At 42.7% G+C, this 14,449-nt stretch overlaps 1 protein-coding gene across 2 annotated transcripts in view; it reads left to right on the top strand.

Annotated features, from left to right (window-relative positions):
• Window positions 1–9,108: 9,108 nt before the first annotated feature.
• spock2 (SPARC (osteonectin), cwcv and kazal like domains proteoglycan 2) overlaps window positions 9,109–14,449 on the top strand; it is a 29,403-nt gene continuing 24,062 nt past the window's right edge. For both annotated transcript variants that reach the window (XM_052080023.1, XM_052080022.1), the window contains exon 1: window positions 9,109–9,490. In XM_052080023.1, coding sequence (XP_051935983.1) covers window positions 9,296–9,490 — 195 coding nt within the window. In that variant the 5' untranslated portion in view covers window positions 9,109–9,295. The remainder of the gene's footprint in view (window positions 9,491–14,449) is intronic.

Consider the following 14,449-nt stretch of genomic DNA (forward strand, 5'->3'; position numbering starts at 1 on the left):
GCAAAAAGAAGTTTAAGATTGTAAACGCAGAGATATAAAAGGCGTTGTTAAATGGCTTTAGGTGGAATTAGCCCTCACAACGCAGAGTCGTAAAAAGAGAAAGATGTAGGTCAGTAAAGAGAAGATAAAACTGACTTCTTGGGGGCGGAGGGATTTTGTGGTGGGGTCATCGCGCCCTCAAGTGGTAGCGAAGAGTGTTACAGCTGCTGGTAAGGATTTTACACGCTGAGGCAGGATGGAAATATTTTGAGTGTATTGCTCGTCTGAAGACTTCAATTGAAAGAAGACGACTATAGGCAACGAGTTTTTAATAGAACTCTGCCTCGTAAACTACAGTGGACTAACCCCCAACGTATTTAACTTAAGTGGCACGACAAATAAAAAGCACAGATAAAAGTGAAATAACACGTTAGGAAAGTACATGAACTATTTCAAAGACACATACACACTTACACGATCACGCTAGTATCACACACACGCACGTAGAACTCGGTTCGGATAGTAAAAATAACCCCCACAATTAGAAGACATTTAACATGAACAATTGTGGCTGCCACCAGCCCGCTGTGACTCACACCAAGTCTCCACATCCTCTACCCCCACTTTTCAATTTGTGCTCCTGGGAAATTACATTTTGTGCCATCCGAAGGCTACAAAGGAAACTCTATTTTTGTGTGTTTTTTTAACAAACCCCACCCCCTCCCCCACACTCGTCCGCTTCTGTGCGCCGGATCAATTTGTTTCTTTGAGGATGGCTCGCAAGGAGAACACAGAAGAAGTCGAGCCGTCATCGTGTCTGCCCCGAGCCGTGTTCCATCACCGGAGGATCAGTGGTGGTGCATGTAAGAGCCCGTGTGTCAATGGGTGGGGTTACTGACACTCCTGAAGTTCTGAGAGGCAGCAACTCCTCCAGGCATGAATGTTGTACTCAAAACGACGGGGTACTCGCAAGGTTCAGTTCAAATATTTTAGAATCCTTTACAGTGGAAATGCACAAACAAAAGCACAGGTCAAAGGAAGGTCTTTTTACCCCCCACTTTGATAACTGTTTCTATACTTAGAATCACTGTGAAGCTGATCACAAAGTGAAGACAGAAGGACCCACACGCAGGGGAAACGAGATGAGACGAGACAAGCCGGGAGGAAGTTTGGGTTTGATGTCAGACAAAGAACCAGCGACTAGAAACGCGACGGATATGAAGACGACGACAGATTACAACCAACAAGAAGAATGCCAAATTATGTGACACTCATGGAACAAAGAATAAAACGCGAGCGACAAGAAAGGGAGCCGATTGGTTGGATACACCAGGTCACTTTGGTAACTAGACGCTTTTTTTTAATGTGCATTTTTCTCAAGTGGTACTTTTCGTGGTTGTACATTAAGGCTATTAACTACTGTAATTTATCTGCTCCTGAGTCAGCAAAACTAACATTGATTTTAGTCCATGCAAAGCACTTTTGAATTCATTTTTCTTGCATGAAAAGCTCTGTATTGACTCTGAAGGGTGCTTCCTGGTAATTCTTGTTTGTTTCTGCAACAAAACACCCAACTGCAGGCTTACCATCTCCTCCATCCATTTTCAGCCATTTCTAGCTGTCTTCGGGCAGTGGGCGGGGGACACCCTGAACCAGTTGCCAGCCAAATGCACGGCACACAGAGACAAACAACCATCCGCGCTCACACTCACACCTCGGGACAATTTAGAGCAGGCATGTCCAAAGTCCGGCCCGGGGGCCAAATCCGGCCCGCGGTCGAATTTCATCCGGCCCTCGGCCCCCGTCATAAAATCAGTGCCGTCTGGCCCGCGGGTTGGGCGCAATGGAACACGTGTTGCATTGACTGAGGTCTCGTAGACTGGTGAGTGATGTTTCATAGAGTACTGCTTCCCTCTAGTGGCTAAATGAGTAATAGCATTCACTAAATGAGTAATAGCATTTAGACACTAGAGGGCATCACTCACAAGTTAACAAGACATCACTCCGTGTTTATATTGACTGATATGTCATATTTCAAATGATCCTTGCAGTTGTGGATTTGTGTATTGCTTGTTCATTTCCCTGTTGTTCGAGTCAAAGGTTTTGTGACTATTGAAAAGTCATGGTGATCCATTTTATCTTTCAAATCAATCAATTTGCACTCAGGAGACTTCTGTTTAAGAAAAAGTCAAGTGAATAAGCAGTTGCATGTGATATACCTGTTTCAAATGAACCAAAAGAAATTCTTAAGATTGTTGAAATTAAAATAAGAATGGAAATGTGAAACAGACTGGCTTACTAAAATTTGTTGAACAATATTGTTGTTCAATGTAAAGAATGTCAGCCAAGGTCGGCCCCCCGACATTTTACCACATAAAATCTGGCCCCCTTGGCAAAAAGTTTGGACACCCCCGATTTAGAGTGTTCAATCAGCCTGCCATGGATGTTTTTGGAATGTGGAAGGAAACCGGAGTACCCGGAGAAAACCCACGCAGGCCTGGGGAGAACATGAAAACTCCACACAGGGAGGCCAGAGGCGGGATCGAACCCACGACCTCTGCACTGTGAGGTCGACGCGCTAACGGTTAGCGACCCGGTTGTCCAGTGGTTAGCTAACCACTGGACAACCAGGTCGCCTCTTACCATCAGAATCAGAATCATCCCCTTCAACCTGAAAATTATTCAAATGGCCACTCAGTGGGCCATCAGTTGACCATTCCTGGTCCAGGCGCATCATCTTATGCGAGGAGTCAAGATGACAAAATGGTGACCGATTTTGTCCTTTATCATTTATTTTATGTTTTTTTACAAACCGCCGCAAACATTTCAAAAACAATTTCATTTTTTTTTTCATGAAAAACGGTGGGAATGGAAGGAAAGAATCCTGGAATAATCAAAAATATGAAATATAACATTAAAAATGGTGGTCAATTCAAGCATTTAAGTTACCTATAGCTGATCTTTGTGTTTACTTTCTGGGACTAAACCCGATGCACCATTTTATACTTTTACAAAGGGTAAATAAGGTAGTTAGACAAGGCCAAGGGCCATGTATTTGAATAAAAAAACTGTCAAAACAAAAAAAAATGTTGGTCAAGCGATATGTGGATTAATTTGGCACTGAAACATGCATGGGGAGAAAAAAACTTTTGAAGTCGTGATTAAAAACAAGGACACGTGCAAGTTTAGGGTCTCACATTTGTCTTCTTTGCGATTGCTGGCGTCAGCGTCACTCGTCCACCTTACGGTCAAGCATCTCTTTGGCTGGTAAGTTCCACTTCATCGTTCTTAGACGACGTCCTGGAGGATAACTAATCATCATCGTCGTTGCCGCGGAGAAGAGCAACATGTAGAAAAGCCACAATGTTTGTCCCCATCCTTATTTGTGTGTCGCAACAAATGACGACACGGGCTTGCCGGTCGCTTTATGTGACGTCATCACTTATGTTTTGTAACTTTTTGAGTGCGGTTTGTTTTTCTACTACAATAAACGTATGAGTCTTGTTTTGGAAGGAAAGGTTGATTTTATGTAAGTATTTTAGGTGCACTTATGCTGATGGTATGATATAGTATGATGATACAGTATCATGTTATGTCATAATTCTTCCCTCCGGTTGCGGTTTTACTGCTTAGCGTGTAATAACCCAAAGCTCCACATGGGGACCTCACTGCACTGTTTTTAGGATAAGATGAGTTTGTTGACAAGAGCTTGGTTTCTTTGTTCCTTCTTCACCTGCAGGAGAAAAATACTACTATAACCTGAACTCAAAATGTACAGTATTTGCTTTTGACGCACAGTTTCAAAAAGTTGTATCTTTTGTGGGAAAATAGTTACTGGAGGCGTTGGAAAAGTTGCTGAGTAGAGCGAAAGCGTTGCTACATTGGCATCACTCCAGACAAAAGTTAGATAGCTCTTAATAAATAATAAGCTCTAAAATAAAAGCATATATTTGACGTTGACTTCATAGTCATTGGGGGAGGGCCGGTCAGACAATGTGGGAAGTCCGGATGTGGCCCCTGGGGGCCGTACTTTTCAGAGGTCTGATTCATGTGGAGATGGAACGACAACAAATGACAATATGTTGTTGAGGGAGCTTCACTTCTCGTTTACAAATGAATGGAATATTCATGAGGGAGTTTTCCAGCCAGGCATTTGTTGACGGACATAGAGAGGCCTCTCTGTAAGGTATCTGAACGACTGTCGTTTTGCATTCCAAAAGAAAACGATGCCATTCATGTTTGGGAAGCGCCTACAACTTGGACCGCTTCTCAGAAAATCTAAACAGTCCAGTTATGTGTAAAACAACACACAAACACATTTTGACTCACATTGTGTTAAATTACCGAAGCACCCTGTTTCCTCAGCAAGATGCCTCTGAACTAAATAGATACTGCACCTCACAGACAAAAATGAAGTGTGCGGAGGGGGGGGGGGGGGGGACACCCTCAGCCATCCATTTGCTTTATACATTCATAATACATGAAGTCGCTTGCCTGAGGCAAAGCAACTTAACAGCTCTCCGAGGCCCGTTTGAATTGTAAAACACGGTGAGCGCCATGCTCTATTTCCTCTTTCCATTCTGTTTTGCGCCCCGACGTGACACCGTTGATGCCATGAGGCCACACATGTATTGAGTCGAGGGGTTTAGAGAAATCCCAGGTCCTGCTGGTTGCCAAGCCGTCGCCACGGCGACCACGTTACTGCCACCGGTGCTAAAAATGGAATCATCCCAAAGCTACTTGACATTTTTGTTTCCAGTAGTTACAGTACAGCAGTATAATGTGCTAGTGGTTAGCATGTCTGCCTCCCAGCCCTGAGGTTCTGGGTTTGAATTTTGGCTGTTCGATATTCATTTTGTATGTTCAGATTTCTTTCCACATTGCAAAGACATGCATATTGGATTCAGTTGAGACTCGAAAATGTCAATAGGTGGCAGTTGTCTGGCCCGCCACACTATTAAAATGATAAAGCGTATTGCAACCTCTAGGCTGGCATCACTTCCTGTCACGCAGTGTTTATAAACATTCATCCTAAATAATGTCAGAAAAATTGATCCTTGTCAATGGTTAATTTAATATTCACACTTTTCACTTAGTTGACACACTGTGGGAGTATAGAACAATGACGGGTAACTGAGAGTGACCAATGGGCCGCACATTGAGTGCCACTTTGATGCATGTATTTATATATTTGTATAAACCTCAAAATTCTTTAGAAAACTGAGATAAATATTCACTGTATGTTCCCTATTAAGAATGGAGAAAATGCGGAAAAATAACATCAGAAAATAACGTTCCTCAATTATCTGGCCAGGCACCTGCGGGGGCCTACGCATATTTTGCTCAGCCGGTGTTTGAATCACATCGTAAAACATTTCATAGCCGTACAGCTTTCATAACTGAAAATGATTGTTACCCAAATGGTCACTGAAGAAACTAAACTTGTATCTCAATTTCTTCTTTTCAGTCCCCAAGAATGACAATTATTGTCCGTACTGATCCGATGTCATTGGGGTTTGTAAAATGATTGATGCAAGAGGTGTGGGGGAGTTTGGGAGAGACACTTGTGGTCGATAGCGACATGATGAAGTAAAGGCGCAGGACTAGCAACAGAAAAAGGGAGATGCTGATCAGCATTATTTAAAAGTCATCTTACTGTGTCTCGTCCCCGAGTGAAGCGATTGCTCATTTTAGTGGCGTGGCATCAAATATTTAACTCTTCTGTCAAGTTGCCGCTATTTTGTGATTTGACTTCAACTTGCCGATGAAGTTTGTGACTCAAGAAGGCAAAGCAGCCTCAGCATGCACCATACTAACTCCATTAAATCTGTCATTTACGTTTCTTAGATCACATTCAAATGTTTTTTCCAAATACCTTTCGTGATTTAAGATACATACATGCCATCATATTCAACTTGATCAAACCAAACACTAGTATTCCAGAGATTTTGTCGCACCGCATCATTTGAATGACTGTTGAGCTGCTCTTTCTGTTGTGCCCACTTTGGCCACTTGGGGCGGACAGATAAATCTTCTCATGGGAATTAATTGTCGTCGTTCTCTGCAAAATAAATCGAATACATGACAGTGGTGTTTTATTGTCAGCCTACAAGTGTTGCTAGGTCATTTGTGGTCGTTGCTAAAAGTGTTAGTACGGCGACATGGATGCTAATTATAATTAGCAGTAAGCTATCGGATTGAATGGCTAAACTATATTAAATGCACTCAACTAGAAGTGGTGTTAAACAGCTTGATCACTTTTTTTTAAGAAGAATTGTTCACGATTTGCTATAGTGCTGCATATTGTTAAGTGAGTTCACTGCCCCCGCAGAGCAATTTTCTCAGAATGCGCCCGCAATTTTAAAAAAAAGTGTTCGTTTCACGATGGCTCGAGTCACTTGTATTATAACTCTATATACATATCATTATAAATTAGCCTTCAAAAGAAAACGAAAATTCTGTATCGAATATTATTTTACCAAGAAACAAAACATATTTAGCTTCCAAGCGCAGATAAGCTCAATTGGGAGCTAATTTGGTTTGATAAAAAGCTACAAACAAGCAAAACCCTCACAATAGCTTGTTGACAGACCTCTTCCTGTTTTTGCAGATTTATGAGAGAAGGAACAGATAGGGATGCCTATTTTGTTGATGATACCATCATTTCCCTCGGCTATTTGGCCCCATTAACGGGATTTTGAGTGTCCAAAATGTCACAGTTTCATGTCAGCCATCAATTAGAATGCTCAATGCCAAGCTTGAGCTTGATAGCTTGTAATAATGCGACCAATCTATGCATACATCTTGAGCACATCTTCCCAGTGTGCTCATACAATACCTGAATTTCCCCCTCCGACGTCCTGTGGCTGTGTCATTTTATAGGAAGTGACTGGAGACTTGAATACCATCAGACATGTTTCCTCCATCCCTCCCTGAGTGCATAGACCCTCTCATACATAATGGAAGCCTACGAGTGCAGGTGCAGCAGCTACTTTTCAGTCGTTCCCCTTATCATGCATGATATTCACCCAGCTGCCCTGCGCGTAGCGAGAATACGAAATACTGCAATGTGACATGAAATAATTGGATCTTGGTGTGAGATATGTAAAGTTGCATATGGGAATTGGTTTTCATGAAGCTGTCAGAATGGCTGCATTAGCACACATGCATGGAGGCACCCGAATCCCACATTGCAGTCTAAAGTGTTTACCGGTAGGCCTTCAATTTTTTTTTTAAATCAGACCCAATCATGACAACATATTGGTGGACATACTCTGAAATCTGATTGGCTAAAGAAACTGTCCCACGACTAATATCGTTTTAAATCACTCGACCAGTACATTCCGAAGGCAGATTATATTTGCATGACAACCCAATAAAAGAAAAAAAAATCTTATTTCCATACATAACAGACACAGTGCAACCATGAGAAATGTACTGTACATGCAATCGACACACAAACTGTGGCAAAATGTCCTTTCTGAATTTCCTATCACTGCTCAACACTCCTGAAACACAAAACACACGCACTAAACTACCAATAAATCTACATATCCAATAATTTCATTCCTCGTTCATTCAATTGTGTATCGTGACAAGAAAAAAGGCGTTCTTTTCTATGGCGGAAACCTCTGGACCTTCCTGTACTGCTACGTTGCCATGGAAACCCCATTCAGGCAATTGTTCTGCAAATTTATTGAACAACCATTGAAAAATCACAAAGGATTACTGGATTATATTGCCAAGAAAAGAAAACACATGTTGAGAGCCGGTTATTATGTCGAACACAAGGCACGTGTTCTTTGGTCTTGGTCTTCTCATTTAAAGCGACTTACTCCCCTTTATTGAATTTTTGGCCAGAGGAAAGCCAAGAGGGACGTCAGTCGCCAGAAGCAAGGCAGCATTACCTCTTACTTTTTCTTGCAGATGTAGCCTCTCGCGGTCTTTTATAATTGACTTGTGTTGATCTAGAACAGGGGTCACCAAACTTTTTGAGAGTGAGAGCTACTTCATGTGTCCTGATTGTGTGAAGACCTACCAAATTGATACGCGTCTGAAATAACATTTGTACAAATTACATTTAATAATATTAGAACATTAGCTAGCTAGATATATACTGTAGCTAGCTAGTTAGATAGCTAAATAGGTAGCTATAGAATCTATAATACTGCCCATGTTTGCATTTTTAAATCATAATTTCTACGAAATTATGATTTCTACGGCGGGCTACTGGTGTGGTCCTCACGGGCTACCTGGTGCTCGCGGGCACCACGTTGGAGACCCCTGATCTAGAACGACCCCAAGTTGGGTCACTCAAGTACCAAGACACTCCAATTTTTGACCAAAATTGGATTATTTTGACTTGGCACTGAAGGCTGTACAGCAGTGGTGTCAATTTTTGTCTGGGCCAGATTTTAGTAAGTTTCCCTTGGAGGGCTGTTATGACTGAAACCATATAAAAAAAGTCAAGAATAATGGTTTATTGACCTATTGTTTAAGATACTGTAATGAGGGGTTTGATAACAAGAAAATGCTTACCATTTATTGCAAATGAGAATTTGAAATTTCGGTAGAGATTTTAGCAAGCATCATGAAAGATGACATCTTTGATTTGCTTTCGCGGGCCATATAAAATGATGTGGCGGGCCAGATCTGGCCTTGAGTTTGACACCTGTGCTGTACAGTATCTCATTGCATTGAAATCATCCAGTCCAATTTCAAATCCAGTTAAAACAAAACACATGCCGACTGAAAGTTCCACTCACCAAATGCGTAAGAAGAAGTGGCTGAGTTACTTTCATCTTCGGTGTCGAGGATCGATGTTGGCTAGAGGGGGCTGTTCGTTGTCGCAAACTGAGTTGGAATTTGCCTAACCTAGAAGCAGAAATGTACAAAAAATACACAGTTCACCAATAATCTTTTTTTTAAAAACCCAAGTGAAAAACCGTTTGGAAAGAAAGAGGACACGTGGTGGGGAAATACACGTTTTATGCCATCTATTTCACAATGGAGGCCAAGAATATTTGTGGTTGTTTTCATACAACTTCACCCCCCCCCCCCCCCCCCGCATTTTCTGATTTCCCATAGCGGATTTGCATTCCCTCAAATATAGGCTACACCCCCCTCCCCTCCCCTCCCCTCGCCGCAGAAGAAAGAGCGCATCCTCGAAGCTAATCACTTTTTCATACCAGCTTCAGCATCCTCCTCCTCTTCCTCCTCCTCATCTTCATCTTGCTCTGAGAAGAGGAAAGCCGAGAACGCGTCTTCTTCGGGCTTTTTTTTTTTTGGTCGACTCAGCGTGCTCTACAGGACGGATATGTTGTGCGTCGCGGTCCCGCCGCTGGTGCTGGTGCTGCTCGGCTGCAGCCTCCAGGCCTCGGCTGCCTCCACCGCCGCTGCCACAACCGCGAAGGAGGCGGAAAAAACGGGCAATTTCATGGAAGATGAGCAGTGGCTGTCCACCATTTCCCAGTACAGCCGCAAGATCAAGCACTGGAACCGCTTCAGAGACGTAAGTGCGTGCGCTATCATGCGACAAAAAAATGAGATGCATCAACCACGAAACAATTTATTCGCACGGTAACTTGGCAAAACTTGGAGAAAAAAAACGAGGGTGCAATATTTACACAAGAGGAATTAAAACTTCAAACGTAGGCTGCCAAAACGGAAATGTATGAGACATAGATATATAAAGTATATGATATAAAGGTTTTTCTTGTGTTCATCTAATTCCATGAAAAGTGCATTATGAGTTGGAGTATTTATGTACAAAAGAAAAATTGCATTAGAATCCAGTTAATAGCACACTTGAAAAAAAATCCACAATGTGATGGTTCATAAGATGCAAAAAAAAAAAAGGATCATCATTTCCTCTTGTATCTTCACTTGGGGCTTTCTCGTAATAACAAGCAATTAATGGTGTGCACATCCCCTCTAATGTGGGCGATACTGCTTCCTTTCTCCAAAGTGTCCCGGGAGCTTTCCCAAACAAGAGAATTAAGCAAGTGCAGTGGAGGGGTGGAGATGGATTGATGTGAAAATTCCCCCCAAGGAGCGGGCTCAAGTGAGGCTGCAGGGATTGATCAACCAACGCCTGCAAGGCTGGTCATGATGTATTAGCCTTGTCTGTGAATGTATGGGTGTGTTTTTTTCTTTTTCTTAGCCTGTGGCTATGGGCAACTGATTACAAATGACCGTCAATAGGATTTGGACATTAGCTCAGTTGGATTAGGTTTCATACGAATGCGGTTAATTGTGTTTTAATTGATCCGGGGTGCAGCTCGGGAGAGGTATCATTATGGGATTTGAAATTTGAGCGTCAGTCTATTGCTTGATGATCTACAAGAGGACAATACAAAAACCTCCTCGGGATGCGGAAGAGCAGCGTTGTGATTGGTGTTCATTCATGTCCCGGAGGATGAGATGCATGTGAAAATAGGAAAGGGATTAGTTTGACTATGGAATGTCCCATGGAACTGTACTTGGGCTGGTAATGAAATTGTGTTTTTGCAGCATTATGTCACCAATGTTTGTTCCAAAACATCCAAGTGGAATTCTGAACATCATTATTGACCGTTAGAGTAACCCTCCAAACACCATCGAGATCTAAGAGATATATGCGCTGTATCTTTGTAACTTATTTCATTTAACAATTAGTCTATTACCACATTTTCCGCACTAAAAGGCGCACCTAAAAGCCTTCAATTTTCTTAAAAGCTCACAGCGCACCTTTAAAATCCGATGCGCCTTGTGTATGGTCATTATGGCAATATTTCGCCCCCAAAATGGCTCCTTGCTAGAGACATGTTGACAACGCAGAGTTCAAACTTAAGGCGATCGGGTTACGCAGTTGAACACGGAACTAGAGCGGCGGCAAGAGAGTTCAACGTTAATGAGTCGATGTTATAACTTGTTGTTGGTTAAGTGAACTTTGTCGCTGCTTTATTGAATACGTTTTACTGACATCTGATCGTTCTGTAGGCATTTCCACTGCGCGTAGCTCCATCTAGTGGATGCATTGTAGATTGTGTCTTATAATGTGGTGCGTCCAGTATATGAAAAAAAAATTACAAAATAGGCCATTCATTGAAGATGCACCTCATAATCCGCCTTTTAGTGTGGAAAATACGGTAATGTGTTTGTAGAGCCAGAGGAGCTGGAAAACTGCTTAGGTCCACCTGTGTGAAAACAAAGCACGGTATACGTGTTAGATACAATTTGTCTCAACTGATCATTCGCAATAACACTTGTTGAAGATGTCAAAATAACAGTGACCCATCATCTTTGCTTTAACATCTGCTTGGAAACTACAACCACGGGGCACTAAGCTAACTTGCGCCGCACAAGCTGCAGTTGGCTATTTATCGCGGCTAACAATTGTCACTAATGCTTGCCTCCATAGAGGCACATACAGTAAGACATACTTCTGTCGAGTATCGTTATCACTAGAGGGTGAGGAGTAGCTGCATGTTATACACCGAACAAGAGGAGACGTTTAGCGAGCTAACCGCTACGCTCATGTGAAACACAGTGTAGCGCAAAACATCAGAATAAGTATCGAGGTGGTACGGTAACCTTTTAACAGATATCTGCCAGGAACTACATTATACCTGATAGAAAGTGACTCTGAATGGCTAATTAGCAGATAAATTAAGGGTAAAGTGTCTGCCCAGCTCAAAACAGAGCCATTTTTTCTTTCCCCAAACGGCACAAATTTATGCAAAAAGAGTTTCAAGTGGGTTCCGCTCATTGGGCCCAAAGTCAGCTGGGATCGGCTCCAGCTGCCTTCGAACATGAAAGGATGAGATGTATAGAATTAAAATAGGTGGGTGAAGTTGGTGCTACCATGCTTAACAGTTCGCGTTTTCTAACTTGGCCACTTTCACACAGTGATCCCGGCAAACAGCTGCATCAGAGCCAACTTCTATCCAACTCTGACTTTTAATGCAAACGAACCCAGTTGAAGCAGCATACGGGAGCCGAGAATTTTTCATTTTATGCCGAGACCCCATACGGGAATGCAGTATGTAAGTTTTGTGACTGACACTTGGTGACAACATGCATAAAATATGTGCAAGTCAAGCCAGTCCCGAGTTACCGTGGCAAAGCAAGTCGAGTCGAGTCCTGACTAAATTTCAAGCAGGTCAGAACTCAGGAAAAGCATGTCAATTCTGTCTGTGTACTTGCGTTAACTGGTTGTACGGACACATTTACAATTCACATCACAAACTAGTCTGTGTATTGTCTTCTACTTTCATGTCTTCTCGATTCGACATGGAAATTGTACCTGTACCTGCCTTCCGTCCAAAATAACTGGGATAGGCTCCAGCCCTCCCGAGACTAATGAGGACAAGTTCTATAGAAAATGGACTATTGGACTACAACCAACCACACTACATGTCTGCGCCATTCAATCAAATAAAAAAAAGCGGTGAAAAAGCAAACATACGCGATGCATTTCTAGTTATCTGAACAAAGGATTTGTACGTTTTTCCACTCTCGTCTTGGATCTCATTAGATTATGCGAGCAAAGTAATCAGGGTACTCTGTATATGTGTCACGAATCGCAGTGAAACACACACTCGCTCATTGTTGCATTTTCTGTGATCATCATGTATGTGTGTGTGTGTGGGGGGGGGGGGGGTTGAGGGGTACATTTGCGTGTGAGTGTGTTGAAGGCAAGTTGTGATGTTGAGGTCGCTGCGGGTGACTAGGATGATAGGAGAAGCAACGTATACGGGCGCCACTGAGCCTCTTAGAGGGGTGGGTGAGGGTGTGTGTGGTGTGGGAGCTAGGGGGTTGAGGGGGGGGGGGGGGGGGTGCCAGTAGAAAACGCTTTGATTTCAGCTTGCTGCCGTAGCAACACCAGTTCGTGTGTGTGTGCGCTCGTGTGTGTGTGTGTGTGTGTCAGTGTCAAAATGCAGCGAGCATCTCTGGGAGTATGATGACTCTATCCCGCTCCGGGGGCCATCTGCAGGCCACCCGGAAACCTTCATTTGCCGGGTACGGTCTTCCACGCGCTCCTCTTCATTCATGAGAATGCGACGCACGGTTTATATAATCACACGGATGATATGCAATCAGTTTCCGTCGCCGGTCTCCTTGAATCACATGCACCCAGCGCAATCGCCATAGGTATTCCGATGACACAAATTGACGTTGACACAGTCGCCCAGTCCTCTGAGAGAAGCATGCTGAAAATTAATCCAAAGCTGGAAAGCAATAATCAAAGCTACGCCACATGAAAGAGGAGCTCTCCTCCTCATCCTCATCATCATCCTGCTCCTTCCATAAACACACCAAGATTGCACATCGACCCCCCCTCCCCCTCGCAAAAGCAATGCACAATACACAAGCAGCAGAGTGAATACTGTAAATATTTAATATGTATTCCCGGTAAGAGCAGAGTGGGGATAACAGGCCCCTTTTCACTTCCAATACATCCACGCTCCAATTCAATCTATTTCACAGGAAGACAAGCGGATTAGGTTTAACAGTTACAGTCAACAAATAATAGAATTCAATCCTTTAATCTGACAGGTGCACTCAACGTTTCATTCCACTAATGCACCAAATCCACCCGGGTGAAGAAACACGGGGAGCCACGAAGAAGCAAATGGGGAAGGCGCAGAGTTTTGTAACTCTTTGGCGGGATCTTTAGAACTAGCCGTGAAATATTTTATTGGGGGGTGGTCGGGGGAGGGGGGATTTGGGGGTAATAAAAAATACAGCTTTACTGATAAGGTGTGCTGTTATAGACTGATTCATATCCTGGCCACAATTTGAACTGAAATGTTTTTTGTTTGTCAAAATGAATATATTTTGAGCTGGAAATGATCATGACAAGAACTGCAGTAATCCGAAAACATAACCGAGGCTCTATTCATGCTGCTCACTGAAAAGAACGCTGTATACTGGAGCTATTACGAAACACAGAGGGTGCTCGCTCATGTTCTGGGGCTGCTTTGCTACATCCGGCATAGAGTGTCCGCAGGATACAATGAAATCTCGTAGTCTTGGGAGTTGCATACAGTAATTTGTTTGATTGCTTCATAAGATTGTGCAGTTAAGCCCAAAAATATTCATAACCTGCACCGTGTAGGGTACAATGACATTCAAGTAATACACTACCAGCTCTTTTCAAAGCCGAGTTGCCCATATTGCCAGCCATTTATGGGCATTTTGACAGCAATATCCATTTACATTTCCTTAATTACATTTTAAAATGGTCTTTTTTGTTCTTACTTTCCCCTGACCATTTCCTTTGGTAGAGCTCTGCTGCCTTAATGGTAAGTCATAAATGAGTTCTTGTCCTTATAAAGGGTTACAAATTATGTATAAAAGTGTAGCTGAGCAATCTTAAAGTGCTAAATAATGGATGCCGGTTGTGAAAGATGGCAAGAATGCAGACACAGGCTGTACAGTGAAACAAAAGGAACATTCCTAGTGATACTCTACATATTTCTGCATT

This window comes from Hippocampus zosterae, chromosome 11 (assembly GCF_025434085.1).
Source record: "Hippocampus zosterae strain Florida chromosome 11, ASM2543408v3, whole genome shotgun sequence".
Classification (NCBI taxonomy): Eukaryota; Metazoa; Chordata; class Actinopteri; order Syngnathiformes; family Syngnathidae; genus Hippocampus; species Hippocampus zosterae.